The 13874-nt window shown below is 48.9% G+C and overlaps 2 protein-coding genes across 3 annotated transcripts; both read right to left on the reverse strand.

Moving 5' to 3' along the window:
- Positions 1 to 438: 438 nt before the first annotated feature.
- LOC309435409 (NADH dehydrogenase [ubiquinone] 1 alpha subcomplex subunit 6-like) lies at positions 439 to 2817 on the reverse strand. 2 transcript variants are annotated; one of them, XM_082043601.1, is made up of 4 exons: positions 2657 to 2817; positions 1955 to 2070; positions 1080 to 1109; positions 439 to 991 (listed from the first exon to the last, which is right to left on the reverse strand). In XM_082043601.1, the coding sequence occupies exons 1-4, from the start codon at positions 2781 to 2783 to the stop codon at positions 896 to 898; spliced, it is 369 nt and encodes a 122-aa protein (XP_081899727.1). In that variant the 5' UTR covers positions 2784 to 2817; the 3' UTR covers positions 439 to 895. The 2 variants fall into 2 exon arrangements, with proteins under 2 accessions (XP_081899727.1, XP_081899726.1); XM_082043600.1 differs by having other exon boundaries at positions 451 to 1109.
- Positions 2818 to 3818: 1001 nt separating this feature from the next.
- Positions 3819 to 12115, reverse strand: LOC309444153 (cytochrome P450 2D14-like). The gene is made up of 9 exons (XM_082061744.1): positions 11745 to 12115; positions 10789 to 10960; positions 9903 to 10055; positions 9099 to 9259; positions 8799 to 8972; positions 6850 to 6991; positions 6078 to 6265; positions 4993 to 5134; positions 3819 to 4879 (listed from the first exon to the last, which is right to left on the reverse strand). Exons 1-9 carry the CDS (start codon positions 11955 to 11957, stop codon positions 4701 to 4703), a joined length of 1524 nt encoding a protein of 507 aa, XP_081917870.1. The 5' UTR covers positions 11958 to 12115; the 3' UTR covers positions 3819 to 4700.
- Between the last annotated feature and the right edge of the window lie 1759 nt (positions 12116 to 13874).

Genomic DNA, 13874 nt, shown 5'->3' on the forward strand with positions numbered 1-13874 from the left:
TCCACAGTCTCTCCTGGCCCTTCCTGTGTTCCTTCTTCAGCCCTGTCCTAAAAAGAACTCCAGACCCAAAGTACCTAAGTAAACAGACACCCTGAGGGGTGCTCCTTTACAGCCCTCATGGGGAAGAAGGCCCCAATATTTAGGTAAGGATAAAAAGCAGCTTGAGAGCACTACAGGCATTCAGTGCTGATCACACATGGGGGAGCTCCAGCACAGAGTTACCTGCTGAAAATGTGTTTTATCTGATTAAAGAGGTTCTCCTTACCCTTCTTGAAAGGGAACTAGTAACTCTTGATTTAATTAAAGAGGTGATGGTAGGACATTTTCTGCTAGGCATCAGAAGCTCTTACAGAGCCTGCCTATTCTAGACAACAGTACAAAATGCCATTTTTCCAGGTAATTTCGCTTTGCAGCAGAGAAATGGACTCTGCTGATCTTTTTATTGCACAAAGGGCTTTATTGGGTTATTGGATTCTATGCCATTCTCTGCGAGGAAGTAAACAGAGAATAGTGTCCAAATAAAAACCACAAGGTCAACAAAGTCATTGCACAAAATTGTAAAACACTGCATGAATGCAGACGGGCCTCAATCACTAAGAACATTTTTGCTGCTACAGTGGCTTTTCTCAAGGCCATGTCTTCCAGAGAGCAAACGCAAACACACACGCACGCACACACACACACACACACACACACACGGCCGCCGGCCCCACAGAGAGCTCCACAGCCAGGTTGTGTTGTGGTTATTCAGCAGAGACTCCAGAGCAAGGCATGGGACAAACTCCCACCCACCAAACACACATTGGCAAAAACTAGGAAGTGGCAGATCTTCATGCAGGTCATAATGACTTGCGCACACTCTGGATTTGGATTTAGTCATTAGACTCCTAATATGCTATACAATCTTTCTGTGTAGGTTTTTTCCTGCTGTACAGACCTTTATTTGTAACACAAGGCAGGAAGACAGAGTCAATCTCTCAGGGATCGTGGCCTGCATAGAATTTGGACAGAAAGTCTTTAGGCCGTGGGGTTTCAGTCTCATGGAAATACCTCATGATGTGGGTCCTCTGCTTCCACACCTGAATCGTTTCTTGAAGATCCATTTTTCCCTGCACACAGATAGAAGATTTTTAGACTAGCTCTCAGTTAGAGCCTGATTCTAACTATACAGTACTACAAAAGTTATTTGAATGCACTTAGAAATACCCTTAGGATAGCTGCATCGACAATTCTGTACTCCTGAAGACTGCCTGCATAACCTATACTGTGACACAAATACATATACCGTACCTGCCCTGTGCCTTTAAGTAAAATTGCTGCTAAGTGCTTTGCACCAGCATCACTACCACAGAGATTTGAACATAACTTCTTCATGACTCCAGTCTATGAATTATTGTTCTGGTTTTGGAGGATGGCAGCACAGGGCAGAATGAGACTGCCTGGAACCGTCACCTACCCTATTTATTACCTACAATTCTGTTTCCAGATTTGTTTAATCATGTAAAGACAGACCAACTGCCTTGAAATGCAAGAAATACAACAGGCGAGCATGGCCATCCCCGGTTGGAAACCTTCTAATGCATTACAACTGCAGAGGTTATTGTTGTTCAGACCCGCTTTGAAGCCTTGACCAACTCTTGGTATGCTGGTTATTGCTGTGCACCAGACAGAACCACACGTATTACAGACTCAAGATGTCCTGCCCCCTAAAGCCAGCCTCCCACCAAGTACTGCCACTCTAACATATGGTTTGGAATAGCTGAAGAAAACCACATCCCAATCGAAGGAGCTGAAAAGTAAGTTTAATGGTACACTAGCTAGCACCATCTTTTTGCCCTATCTTTGACTGCCACTGTTTCCAAAAAAAACCAACCAACCATAACATAGTATTTAAGCTACTGTTTTGTTTGCCATCCTGTGCAGCTTCAACAAAACAGGAATAACTGGCTTGTACCTTAATAACCAGCATGTCTATCACCCGTGGATCTCTAACGTGGGCATTCTTCATGAACATCTCCCGCACCTTGTTACGCCCCTGCTTCACCGTGATGTCCAGCTGGTACAGGTGTACTGGAAGAAACACAACAGTCACAGGGGTCATCTATATTGCTTTTCCTCTTTCCCACTCACAACGTGCAACTCAACCCTACAAAACACTACACGGTCACTTGTTCCTGCAGCGCCTGCCGGCTTCACTAATACAATTAATTGAAAGCTAATAAACAACGCGGCCACGGTATCAGTCCCAGAGCAACTTTAAGGAGACAGATAACAAAGCCACCGTACCCCTATTCTGGGAAATCAAAGCTCATTTCTCTTCTGCTCCGTTAGGGAAACCAAGTGCCAAGCCAGGCGCGACGCGACCGGCCTCGCCGTCCTGGGGGCGCCGCCGGGGCGGGCAGGGCCAGGCACACCCGGCTGCGCCAGCCCGGCCGGGCCTGCGCCGCACCGGGAGCCCACAAGCCCCGAGCAGCCGTGTCCAGCGGGCCCACAGGCAGCGGGGCAAGGGCCGGGGCTGCCCGGCGAGGGGCGAGGGACGAGCCCTCACAGCCGGGAGCGACCGAGCGCTTCCAGAGCCCAACGGCTGCGGGGGGGCCGGCACGACCTTGAGCTCGCGCTCCCGCCCGCGCATGCGCGACCGGCTCCGCGCGCTCACCGGCGTTGGGCACCTCGCGGTACCAGGCCCGGTACAGCTCCCTCACGCGCCGCTTCGCTTCGCCCAGGTCCCGGCTGAAGATCGGCTTCACCAACGCGGACACCCCGCCTTTCCCCGCCACCGCCATCTTGCTGCAGCCGCCGCTGCGGCGACTGCTCCGAGCGCCGCGTCCCGCCCCTTCCCCGCCTTTGGGGCGTGGAAAATAGCGGCGGCTTGCGGCCTCCCATATGATTGGCCGAGAAGAACGCCAATCCCCGCTGGCCGCTGTGGGAGGAACCGAGCGGGTGGGCGGGGCTGCGATGTGCCCCGCCTCCCGGGGCCGTTGGGCCGGCAGTGCCCGTCCCGCTCTGCGCCGTTGAGGGGAGTCCGGCCCGGGGCCGCCGGGGAGCGGGGTGCGCCGGGGGAGGGTGGGAGGCGATGGGAGAGCCGAGCCTGGGGAGCGGGGCGCGGGGTCAGTACGAGCAGGGGCGGGTTTAGGCCCCCGAGGCGAGGCCTGCGAGGTGCCGCGGCCTCACGACAGCGTCCCGGGGTGGCGGCTGCAGGCGAGAGGCGCAGCGGCTGCCGCGGGCCCCTGAGGAGCGGCCCGGTCCCTGCGCAGGCCCCGAGGCGACGGGGAACAGGAGGCAGCGGGAGCTTCTCAGCAAGGGCCTCATTCTCACGGTAGCCCCTTCCTGCCCGCCTGCCTGGCACGAGCTGTTTGGCTTTTACAGCCATTTCTGGCTGTAGTTGCTTTCCCCTTGCCCATTATCAGGGCTACATTTGTGTTTTGCAATGATGTGTTTGTTCCCTTTTGCCTGCGAAGTGCCACACCAGTTCATGTTTGCACATGCAGGTTGGCTTCTTTTCAATGCATTCTTGCATGCGAGAAAGACAGTCCCTATTCTAGGTACACCCACGCCTTTTATCCAAATACATGATTGCTGAAATTAGTTCTGCTTAAAGTTTAGTTCACCAACAGCTGCTTTGCAGAAACACCTCTCTCTGCTGGAAACCATAAAGCCAAGTCTGTGCTCATCATTGAGCCAAGCACAAAAGTAACACTAAAAAGACCTTGAAAGAAGCGAATGGAGTGTTGGCTGCAAGGAGAGGATTGTCGAGTATGTGAGGCAGGTCTGAGAGAACCACAAGGAGGAGAGGGTGGCAAAGAAGACTTTTCAGATCACTTTTATTCTTTTGGATTGTTTTATAGATGAAAAGCATAAATGTGCAGCTCCCACTGAAGTCAAAGTCTTAACAATGGTATTAAGTATTTGCATAATTCAATAGCTTTCATAGCTTCCAAAACTGGTATTGGAAAGATAGATGTGAATGTGGATTTCTTGAACTGTGATTATGCATAGAAGCTCCTTTATGCTATGGTCTTTTCAGCTATGTGGTTACATGGTAGTTACTACTAATCTAAATATCTATGTATCCTAACACCTTGCAAAACAATTTGTCAGGAATATTGAAGGAAGAAAGAGAATGGTAGCTCCAAAATCTACAGCTGTGCTGTTTCAAACAGTGTAACTCCATCCCTTTGTGAGCTCCAAGCCTGCCCAAGAGCTGACTTTATGTAATGCCAAAAAAGAAAAAAGCAGTTTTCAGGACCTAATTTGGGAAGGTGGTAAACCTAAACACCAGGATTTCTTTTGAAATATGTTGTCTTCTGTATTTCACAAATGACCCCAGGGTTGTCTTTTACCCAGGATACTCTTGCATTTCACTAAACTCATTCAGGACTAACAATTCTCTCAGTAGCTGTGTGCTCAGTGAACTGCTGCTGTGACCCATGAGAGCCCCAAGTAAAGCAGAGCTGGCCCATGAGACATATATGGACTGGAAAGCTGATCCTGATTTGTAACTTGCTGTGGCTGTCTGATTCAAGATCCAGGACTGGAATGAAGCTAAACTATATCTGTTGGGCCAGATCCTTACTTTACAGAGCTGGGGACATCTGTGCAGACTTGAGAGATCTTGAGTGGAACCTGGGATGATCCTGCAACATTTCTGACAAGAGTTTGCGTTGGTGGTGGTCTCTAAGTGGAGGGAGAGCGATGTGCACTTATCTTGGGATTGCTCGCACCAGATACGGGTGCGGGGAGTTTATGAAGGCAAAGTGACCATCCTCCCGTGGCCTGGGCTGGTCCTCAGGGAGAACAAAGGTGAATTTCTGCAGGAGAGTGGTAAAGAAAATAAAGAGCTCCATCCTGGCCAGCTGCTCCCCCAGGCAGACACGGCGACCTGCAAGAGAGGGAGTGAAAAACGATGTTAAACCACTGGAATCACTGTGGAAGGAGCAGATCACCCCTCTACTGTGCCCCTGACTTGTAGCTGGATCCTCCCCTCAGATTTACCTGCTGCAAAGGGCAGGAAGGCGTCTGGTTTCACAAACTTCCCATTCGTATCCAGGAAGTGTTCAGGGTAAAACTCATTTGGCTTCTCCCAGACTGTCTCATCCTTCAGCACGGAAGACAAGTTGGTGATGATCGTCGTCCCCTGCGCTCCTCCACAAGAGGAAACAACTTGTGTGAGAACAGCAGCATTATCTTGGCACAATGGACCAGTGCTGGTCCCTCTCTACTCCAGGTCTCCCATCTAACAGCAACCATTGTTTGGTGCTGCAGAATAAGACACCCACCTCCTCTTGTGTGCCTTATTTAAACTAGAGGGAAAGCAGGGCACTTTCCAATGGCAGATGGTGCCGGCCCTGTGCTCTGAGGCATCTCAACCCTTGCAATTTGTATCCTTACAAAGGACATTCCGTGCAAATGCCAGTTTCACGGCGACACAGTGGAAACAGCCTCTGCTGCTCAGATCCTCCTGGACTTGTTTCATAGCTGGAGGGAAAAAGCTGACTGACAAGGCTCAAAACCCAGCTTTCATAGGGGCAGGGGAGATCGCAAAGCTCTCCTGTTTCACATGTCAATGTTCTAAGCTAGAGGACATATCACAAAGCTAAAAAAACCCAAAACAGTCTTGCATTGCTACCAGTGCTGCCAGGGCAGCTGCTGTCACAGTGACAGTGGAGTGAATGCCAGTGGCATCTGAATGGCGTCAGAGATTAGAGTTTTAACTACTGGCATCTCAGGAAAGCCAGTAAGGTGGTGTTGTGTGCCTCCAGACAGCCCTTTAGGCTCAGTGACTTTCTCCTTCCAATACAGGCAGGGCAGTGGGTGTCACAGCCCATTGAGAGGAAAGTGAACCTTTGCACTGACCTGCCACTGCAGCTGGGTTCCCACACAACCCGCACAAACCTAGAGCACAAATGTGACCGTCTGCGTGGCCTCAGCACTTCAAAATGTTCTGCTTCAGTGCTCGCCAGTGATTCTGACTTGGGGCTGGGAGTGCAACACTGCAGAGTTGCCTGGGGTCACCCACAGCCCAGGCCTGGCATCTGCACAGGGAGAGGATGTGGAATTGTCTGTCTGGCCACGGCCACCTTGGGAATGAAGAAGCCTTGCAACTCAGTGTCCCGGTATGTCCTGTGAGGTACTCCAATGGGAACGACATCCCCACAGCGTTGCACTTCATGGATCACAGCGTTGGTGTAGGGCATGCTCACTTGGTCCTCCATGGTGGGTGATCTCTCTCTGCCAATCACTTTGTCAATCTCTGCTTGGACCTTACCTGAAAGCAGCACAGCGAAGGAATTAGAGCACCCTCAGATAAACAGAAGGGGCTGGTACAAGCTGTAGAAAGGTTGGCAGCATGAGATTGTAGACACTGGGTGAGAGCAGTACAAGCAATTAGAGAAAGGAATACAAACTAGAGAGGAATGCATTTGTTTTCAGTTGCTGGGAGCCATCTGTATAACTATTCTTTATGCCTTTAATGTCACTCAACATGCTACCTTACCCATCCTCTATGCAGCTGAAAGGGTATCTGGCCATGCAGCACTGGAGAATTAAAACAGATTAGCATCTATTCCAAATGCTAGAAAGAGGGTACTCTGGCCACTGAAAGCCCCCAAGTAGCCTTCAAAATGAAACCAAGAGCAAACTTGCCCTTCCAATTCCAGTGTTCTTGCCAGGGCTTCCCCCCTGCCATCGGTCCCTGCCATGTAAGTGTTTCTCCTGGTTTCTGCCAGACCAACAATCGCCAAAGCTGTTCCTCATTGCCACAAACCTAAATCGCAGAGAGCAGATGTTCAATCTCCTCACAGAAGAATGAGGGTTGAAGGTGACACACCCCACCTCTGTCCTCTCACTTACTCTGTATTTCTGGGTGGAGAATCATGTACAGAACTGCCCACCGGAGGGTGGTGGAGGTGGTCTCAGTCCCAGCTCCAAACAAGTCTGCAGTCACCAGACGAAGGCTGTTATAGTTGAAACCGCTCTCTTCGGCAGCCTTGCCCTGCAGAGAGCAAACAAGGAGGTGACTGGAGCTGGGGCACTTGCTGGGAAAGAAGATGATTGTGCCAGGGAAGTTCTTAGAAGCACCAGATCTGTTTTTGCTGACCAAGAAGTTCATTGAGAGAGCAGAGCAGAACACAGGTCTGCGTATGACTGATGTACCTTGGAACCCTGTTATCTCCTGTACTTGAAGGTCATCAGTCACCTCCTGTATCCTGAGGGATGAACGCTACACCCACCTTCAGGACAGAAGTGAATGCCTTGTGCTCTCCACTCCAGCAGACAGCAGGCCCCTGCACAAGCCGTAATGTTCTCCCCCAGAGGAGGTGGAACACAGTTATTCAAGTTTGATGGGATCGTAAATCCCACACGGTAGAGAGGAGGCTGCACTGGTGTGGCAAATGCAAAATTAACAGTATTGTGAGGGGGTTATCTATAGCTATGCATTACAGATTCTCGCTGCTTCTGCCCTCCTGTTTTCTTACAGTTGGGGGGGAAAAAAAATCAGGGTATCACAGCTGCCTATTAAGTCTGCAACACCAATTTCAGCAAAACTGGTTTCTCATCCAAATGCTAATTAAGCTCAAATTTGCCAGCATATGAGCTTTGACAAGCGCTCTGCATGAGTTCATCTGCTTGTCTTTTGTAATCCTCTTTATACTTTTCTTTCCTAGGGACTAGCTTCTGTTAAGTTATTCTGTATATTTTGATGCTGTTGTAATTTGGATAGCAATTAATAAGGCATTTAAGACTCAACTGGTATCCCAATAGAAGATGTCTGTCAAGGGAGCTGTGGGGCTGACCTGACCAAAGTTAACCCAGTAGAGGGATTTAGCAGGGGACTTCAGTGAACAGAAGAGAGAGGTGAGTTGGTCAGGCTCACATCCACCCCCAAATAGTGCTGCTCAGTGCAGAGCAACACAGATGACGTTGCTCTGTCCCTGTGAGCTGTGGGGCTCATGTATGGACTGGAGGTGCCCGGTGCCCGCGGCACAGCAGGGTGGGTTGTGCAGCACAGCAGGGCTCGTTGTGCAGCACAGCAGCCCAGCCTGAGGACTCAGATGGCGGAAGCAATTTGCAGGCAGAATTTGCTACTATTGGACATCTGGCACTTGAAATTTAGTGAATCCATGTGCAGAAACATACGGTGGATGGATGGGCTGACACACGTACCTTTCATTTTATACTGACTTCGTGCGTGACTGAATCAAAGATGCCTTTTAAATTCAGTGAGGTTCAGATTTAGGCCTTTGTATGATCTACAGGGAACTAGTTGTTGGCAAGCAACTCTAAGAGACACATCCTGAAGGAGATGCCGACTTTCCAAGTCACAACTCGGTTTAAAGGCAGGCTGTGGACTGGACAACGATACCAAAAAGCCAGTCTGTTTCTGTAGTTTTGTAACCGATTTTGAATCATCAGTCACTAAGGCAGTGACATACACAGAATCTTGTGTGTTGACTTGTCCCCTGGTGCAAACTTAGAAATATTAGTGAATTCTCAATTATTGCCTTTTAAATGCCTACAAATTGACAGAGGCTGGAAAGAAGCAAGTTGTTAGACTCTGAGGGGAACATGAAGATAGAAGAGGAGAACAAGGACATCAGCAGATCATATAGTCTCTTAATAAAGGAGGTTACAGCATTAAGAAATTCACAGCCTCCTTCTCAATATACAATGTGGAATGAGAAAGTAGGAAATAAGTAAGAGGCTTTACACAGCTTTATGAGGAAGTAAGCTTCTATGAACAAGCTTAATCAGGCCAAGGAATTGCCCTGGACGTTGGGGTTCTGCTGGTGTCACCCTACCTTCTTCATTTCCTTTAAAAAGGCATCAGTGAAATCTCGGGTGTAAGCAGGGTTCCAGGTCTCCATGTGCTTATGTACAAGCGTGTCTGTGAAGTCCATGAACTCCTTTTGCCCTCGAAAGACTTTCTGTACCAGTCCAGGGATGTGCAACAAAATGGGCACCACGTTAAGAAGCTGGGATGTCAGAACCAGAGAGACAGAGAAGATATTATGTGATACAAAAAGAAAAATAATGAAATCACAATGCTCTCAAGCAACAGAGGGCAGCTACTTACAGAACGTATTTTGCTTTTGGTTTACCTGAGACAGGAATCCACTTCCTTCCTTCAGGAATTTTTCAAACAAATATAACAGCTTCTTGAATGTCTCATCACCGTAGTCAAAACGCTTTCCATAGACGGTGGTGCAGATCACATTGCAGACTGCATTATTTACAAGAAAGCGTAAATCGAAAGGCCGACCTAAAAATGGAGATGGAGACCAAGCAATGGAGCAAAGCAACACTGAGCTGTTGGACCCCAGCTGTCAGCAACGAGAACACACAGATGCCTCCTTGGTGCCTTTAAGAGAAAATGCCCACAAACCACTCAAAGTACAAATGCATCATTCTAGAGTGTGAAGATCTTCTCATCTCCTCCTACTGCTTGGTCTGTCCTTGTTTAAAGGAGAAAACTCCCAAGAAAAGCTGAATTGCAGGGTTGTTCTGTAACTTGACAGATAACACTTTGCTTTGTGTCTAGATGACAGGCAATGTGCTGTGAAAACTCCCAGCTGCACTTTTATGGCATGTGATAATATCAATATGTTTCACAAGACTTCGTAAAGGTGATAGTAATCCAGCTCTGGGAATAATTATATTTTACCTCTGTATTTCTGTTTATTTCCTATGTGATTCCTGTTTCAAATGGATTAATGTTACAGTAGCCCCACTGTGTAAAGTGGCTTCAAAGTAGAGCCAGGTCACTAATGCATATAGACTAGAAAACTGCATTGGCTTAGGAAGAGAGCACTGAGTGCAAACGAGAGTGGCTGCAGTATTACTTCTCTCTGCATCACTCTATTGCCTTTTTCTCTGATGTTCCCATCCCTCTGGATGTGACCAACCTTCTTCAGAATTGATTGCAGAGCACAGAAATCCCGCTTCCTCCTTCACTCGTTCCTCCAAGGATTTCTTTCCCATCCCAAAGTTCCTCAAGGTAGAGAGCGTAAATCTCCTCAGTTCCTTCCAGACATGTCCGTATCTCGCTAAAACAATTCCTGGAATTACAGATGAGCAAGAAATGTCAGGAGCTCTGACCCTGTATGTCAAGCAATTGGAGAATCACTAGAGAATATCAAATGTGAGTTTGGAGGTACAGGTCTGTGTGGGTAGATGAAAGAGTCTGATCTTGTACAGCTTGTTCATACAGCAGTTCTACAAACGGATTACTGCACCTTCTAATGCATGTGCATGGCTGGTGAAGGTAGAGGGGGGATTCAGGGAGAGCAACAAGCGCTGCTAAGGATAAAGGAATCGCTCCCCCCAACCATTAAGTGTTGTGCCCTTAGCTTGTGTGAACTGGGAAGCAGCTCGTGCCACTGCACAGGAGCTGAAGATGAGAGGTTGTGGGCTGGATTCTGTCTTGGAAAGAAGTTACCATTTTTGTCTGGGATGACAACGACATGCACATAGTGTGTGAGCATAAGCACTAATCACTGGGCGCTGGGAGCTACCAGCTCCAGTGCTGGCAGGAAAGTTGTACCACTCGGTGTCCTAACGCTGGTGAAGAGCTGTGTGCTAGCACCTGGACCTCTAACAGTTTCTAACAACCACTAAAGGGAGCCCCCTTTTCATAAAATCTGACTTTGTCACCACCAAAGGGTGACAAGATATACAAGGAGATTGACTGGAAGGCCATGAGAAGGTGGCATCATACTCCTAAAATCTTCCATCTGCCCAGTCTCCCCTGTGCTAGTGTGAGCAGGAAATGTCCATTTCCAAGGGACTTGCCTTCACATTTACTTCCGTAGCCCAGATGTTCGAATATGGGCGTGTCTGGCCGGTCAGCAAAGTCATCCGATCTGTGGACCAGGGCTTCCTTCACGGCTTTATACCCGTTCAGTACCACCACGTTGGTCCAGCAGTTCTGGAGATTGAAGACATTTCCAAACTTCTTTTGAAGCTGCCAAGATAAAAAAGTACATCCCTGAAAATGAGTTGAGTGTAACATGGAAAATATTACCATATCCTTCCTTAGACTTAGAAAGCGCCTATCCTGGCCAAACTGTGGCCATGAGCATTGTGCAAGTATTTTGGATTTTGTCTGACAACACAAGGTCAAGGACCTCTCTGGGGATTTTCAAAGGCTGCATGCTCAACAACAAATTATTTCCTAATACTTGTATTTATTTTGATCTGAAAGACTAGTCAAGTTTTGAGTCGGTCTGCTTCTGTTAGAAGGAAGTACTGATGATAAGATGATATGTAATTTTTTTTTAATACGCATTTGTCTCTAAAGATCTACCCAGAGCCCGGTTCCCAGAAACAGGTTGAAGAGGTTTCTCCCTAAAAGGAGCATTACACATCTAGCAAGACAGGTAACTGGCACACGCCCTGTGTCTATTGTGATCTGTAAGACAAACGCTGCCAGCAGGATGGGTGCACAGGGGAGCCTGTCAGCCGAACGCTCACCCTGAGAGCCTCCTGTGGAGCCTCCTTCGGGCAGACAAGACCTTGACTGAACACAGACTGCCGGGCAGGCAGGTCAAAACTCCCCTGCCGGTCAGTAGCACTGAACAAAGTGCTCGGGAGCGTATAAGCAAATGATAGAAACGCTATATTTAGTTTCTGCATTGGGCAGATTTTGGACTGACAGCTGAACAGTGCCTTCCTATAGAAAAGGCCCTTAGAATTTGCAAATGGAAGCACAAAACCCGCGTGGTTTATCTGCGGGGGCCAGCACTCACCTTGTTGAAGGAGAGGTGGGGGTTTTGGAAGTCAACAGACAGCATGGTCCCAATGAACGGCAGCGACATTGGGCCCGGCGGGTAACGGCTCCACTTCTTCCTGCGCTTCGTGAAGTCCAGAAGTAAAGTAAAGACCATAAGAAAAACTGCCAGTATAGAGACGTTGCTCAAGTAGGATGGCAGCTGGGACCCCAGCCAAAGGAGCAATGCCATTTCCTAGCCTGTCTCCTCCTTGGTCTTTCTCTTTGGACCCAAGACTGTCTCTGCCTCCTTTTGCCCCTCTCTCCTCCTCTCCCACTTCCCTCCCCAGGCAGCTGCCCTCTTCTCCTTGCTTTCTCCTCTGCCCCACGCTCTTTTTCTCTGTTCCTGCTCCTCCTCCCCTGCAGTTGCTGGCCTTTGATCAAACCCAGAGCTCCTCCTCTGCTCTGCTCTGCTCTGCTCAGCTCCTGTGAGGCCAGAGCTCATAGGCCTCTGTGTCCCTGCTGCAGTGGCAGGTTCTGCAGTGGTGGCCTCGGTGGGACAGGGCTGGGTGAGGACCAGACCTCTGGGTGGCCTCTCCCACAGCCGAGGTGGGATCGCAGTTCACAACAAGCAACTCAGACTTGCTGCATTCTCGTGGGGCGACTTGGACAGAGTTGGTTTGAATCCGTGTTGCCTTCTTGTTTGTACAGAGAAGGCAAGGGAGAAGCAGCTCCTAAACGCAGATCATCCAGGTTTCTGTTTGCAGGGCTGAGGATTTGTTCCATTGGCCCTTGAGAAAGCTCAGGTTAGGCCAAGCTTTCCTGTACTAAAAGCATTTGTCACAGTTATTAGCCTAAAAGGGTGACCTGAGACTTTAAAAATCATACAAGTTTCTGGGAATAACAATCTTTATCCAGCTGCAAATGTCAGTCAGCACAATGACTTTAATTTTTGTAGAACGTAGCTCAGCCAGAAGGGAGAAAGCACATGTATCGCAAGGAGCCTCAAATTTCCAGCATTTGGGGCAGCAGTATTGAAAACACGATTATGGAGATAGTAAAAGTGTTTCCTAAAGCAGCACAGCTCTGTGCTCCTGGCATCTCTGCCATCGGAGATCAATAAAGCTCGCTCTCACGACAGTTAGTTCTAGCTAAAAAGAAGCAGTAAACCCATCACAGATTGATCTGTGATCTCGGTGTGATCAGAGAAAAGCTCCTAATGGAGCAATTGCCACAACAGGGATGGAGAGCTCAGACTGCAAAGTGATGGAGGCACCTGCAAAGACTCTACAGTGGGCTCTGGTGTTGCAGCCCAGGCCTCAGAATGCCCCTGGCCCAAAGAGGCACCTAAACGCTCATTATCTGGGCATAGAGGTTGCTTCAGCATGATCCTACATGTCCCTTGTGAAAGCTTCATGACTCAGGAATCATCTCAAGTACCTGTAAACAAACATATGCGGGGGAGGGAACAACCGGGGGAATCACAATCCCCAACACAACTGCAGAATTATGATTTATTTTGGATTACAGAGGCACGGTGGGACAGTCCATGTGACTGGAGAGCTGCCAGGGATGGACGCAGGCTTTTCAGGAAAGACAGGCTGGAAGAGGTGAGGAGTGGTGGCGCTTTATGTGGACAGGTGCCCAGAGCTTTGCCATGGGACAGGTGACAAGCCAGCCAAGTGCTTCTGGGCAAGGAGACGGCAGCAAACCAACATGGGCGATGTTGTGGTAGCTACTCACCACAGCCCAGCTGATCACTGGAACCCTCTCACAGGTTACAGGCCTTGATTTGTAGGTTTCTTTTGCCAATGGCAGTTGCTACTGTCTCATAGCAACTGTGCATAACGAGCTTCTTTGTCTGTGTTCATTTTTATATTTTCTACAGCTACGTTAATTGCAGTTTTGTGTTAAGAAAAATTGCATTTAAAAAACCACCATCTCTCCTTTACCCAGGAGGCATTTGTAAGTAGTGATCTTTCCACGGGAGGGAGGAAGGAACCAGAAAGTATTTTGCTTTGTGTTTTTTGAGATGGCCTGAAGACTGAATGGATGGCGCCCGAAAACGTGAGGGTTGTGAGTGGGAGAGAAATGACACGGGAGACGTCGGGGCCTCCAGTGGGCTGGCCCAGCTCCCCTCCTCCGGATGGCGAAGCACCGAGCTCCTCAG

This window comes from Streptopelia decaocto (assembly GCF_964273445.1).
Source record: "Streptopelia decaocto genome assembly, chromosome: 1".
Taxonomy (NCBI): Eukaryota; Metazoa; Chordata; class Aves; order Columbiformes; family Columbidae; genus Streptopelia; species Streptopelia decaocto.

Excerpts from the sequence above, each read along its gene's own strand:
- LOC309435409 (XM_082043600.1), bottom strand. The coding sequence starts at position 2,783 with ATGGCGGTGGCGGGGAAAGGCGGGGTGTCCGCGTTGGTGAAGCCGATC. Across the intron at positions 2,071-2,656 it reads CCGCGAGGTGCCCAACGCCG|TACACCTGTACCAGCTGGAC; the intron begins GTGAGCGCGCGG and ends TGTTTCTTCCAG. Across the intron at positions 1,110-1,954 it reads TAGACATGCTGGTTATTAAG|GGAAAAATGGATCTTCAAGA; the intron begins GTACAAGCCAGT and ends ATCTGTGTGCAG.
- LOC309444153 (XM_082061744.1), bottom strand. The coding sequence starts at position 11,957 with ATGGCATTGCTCCTTTGGCTGGGGTCCCAGCTGCCATCCTACTTGAGC. Across the intron at positions 10,961-11,744 it reads CCCACCTCTCCTTCAACAAG|CTTCAAAAGAAGTTTGGAAA; the intron begins GTGAGTGCTGGC and ends TTATCTTGGCAG. Across the intron at positions 10,056-10,788 it reads CTACGGAAGTAAATGTGAAG|GAATTGTTTTAGCGAGATAC; the intron begins GCAAGTCCCTTG and ends CTGTAATTCCAG.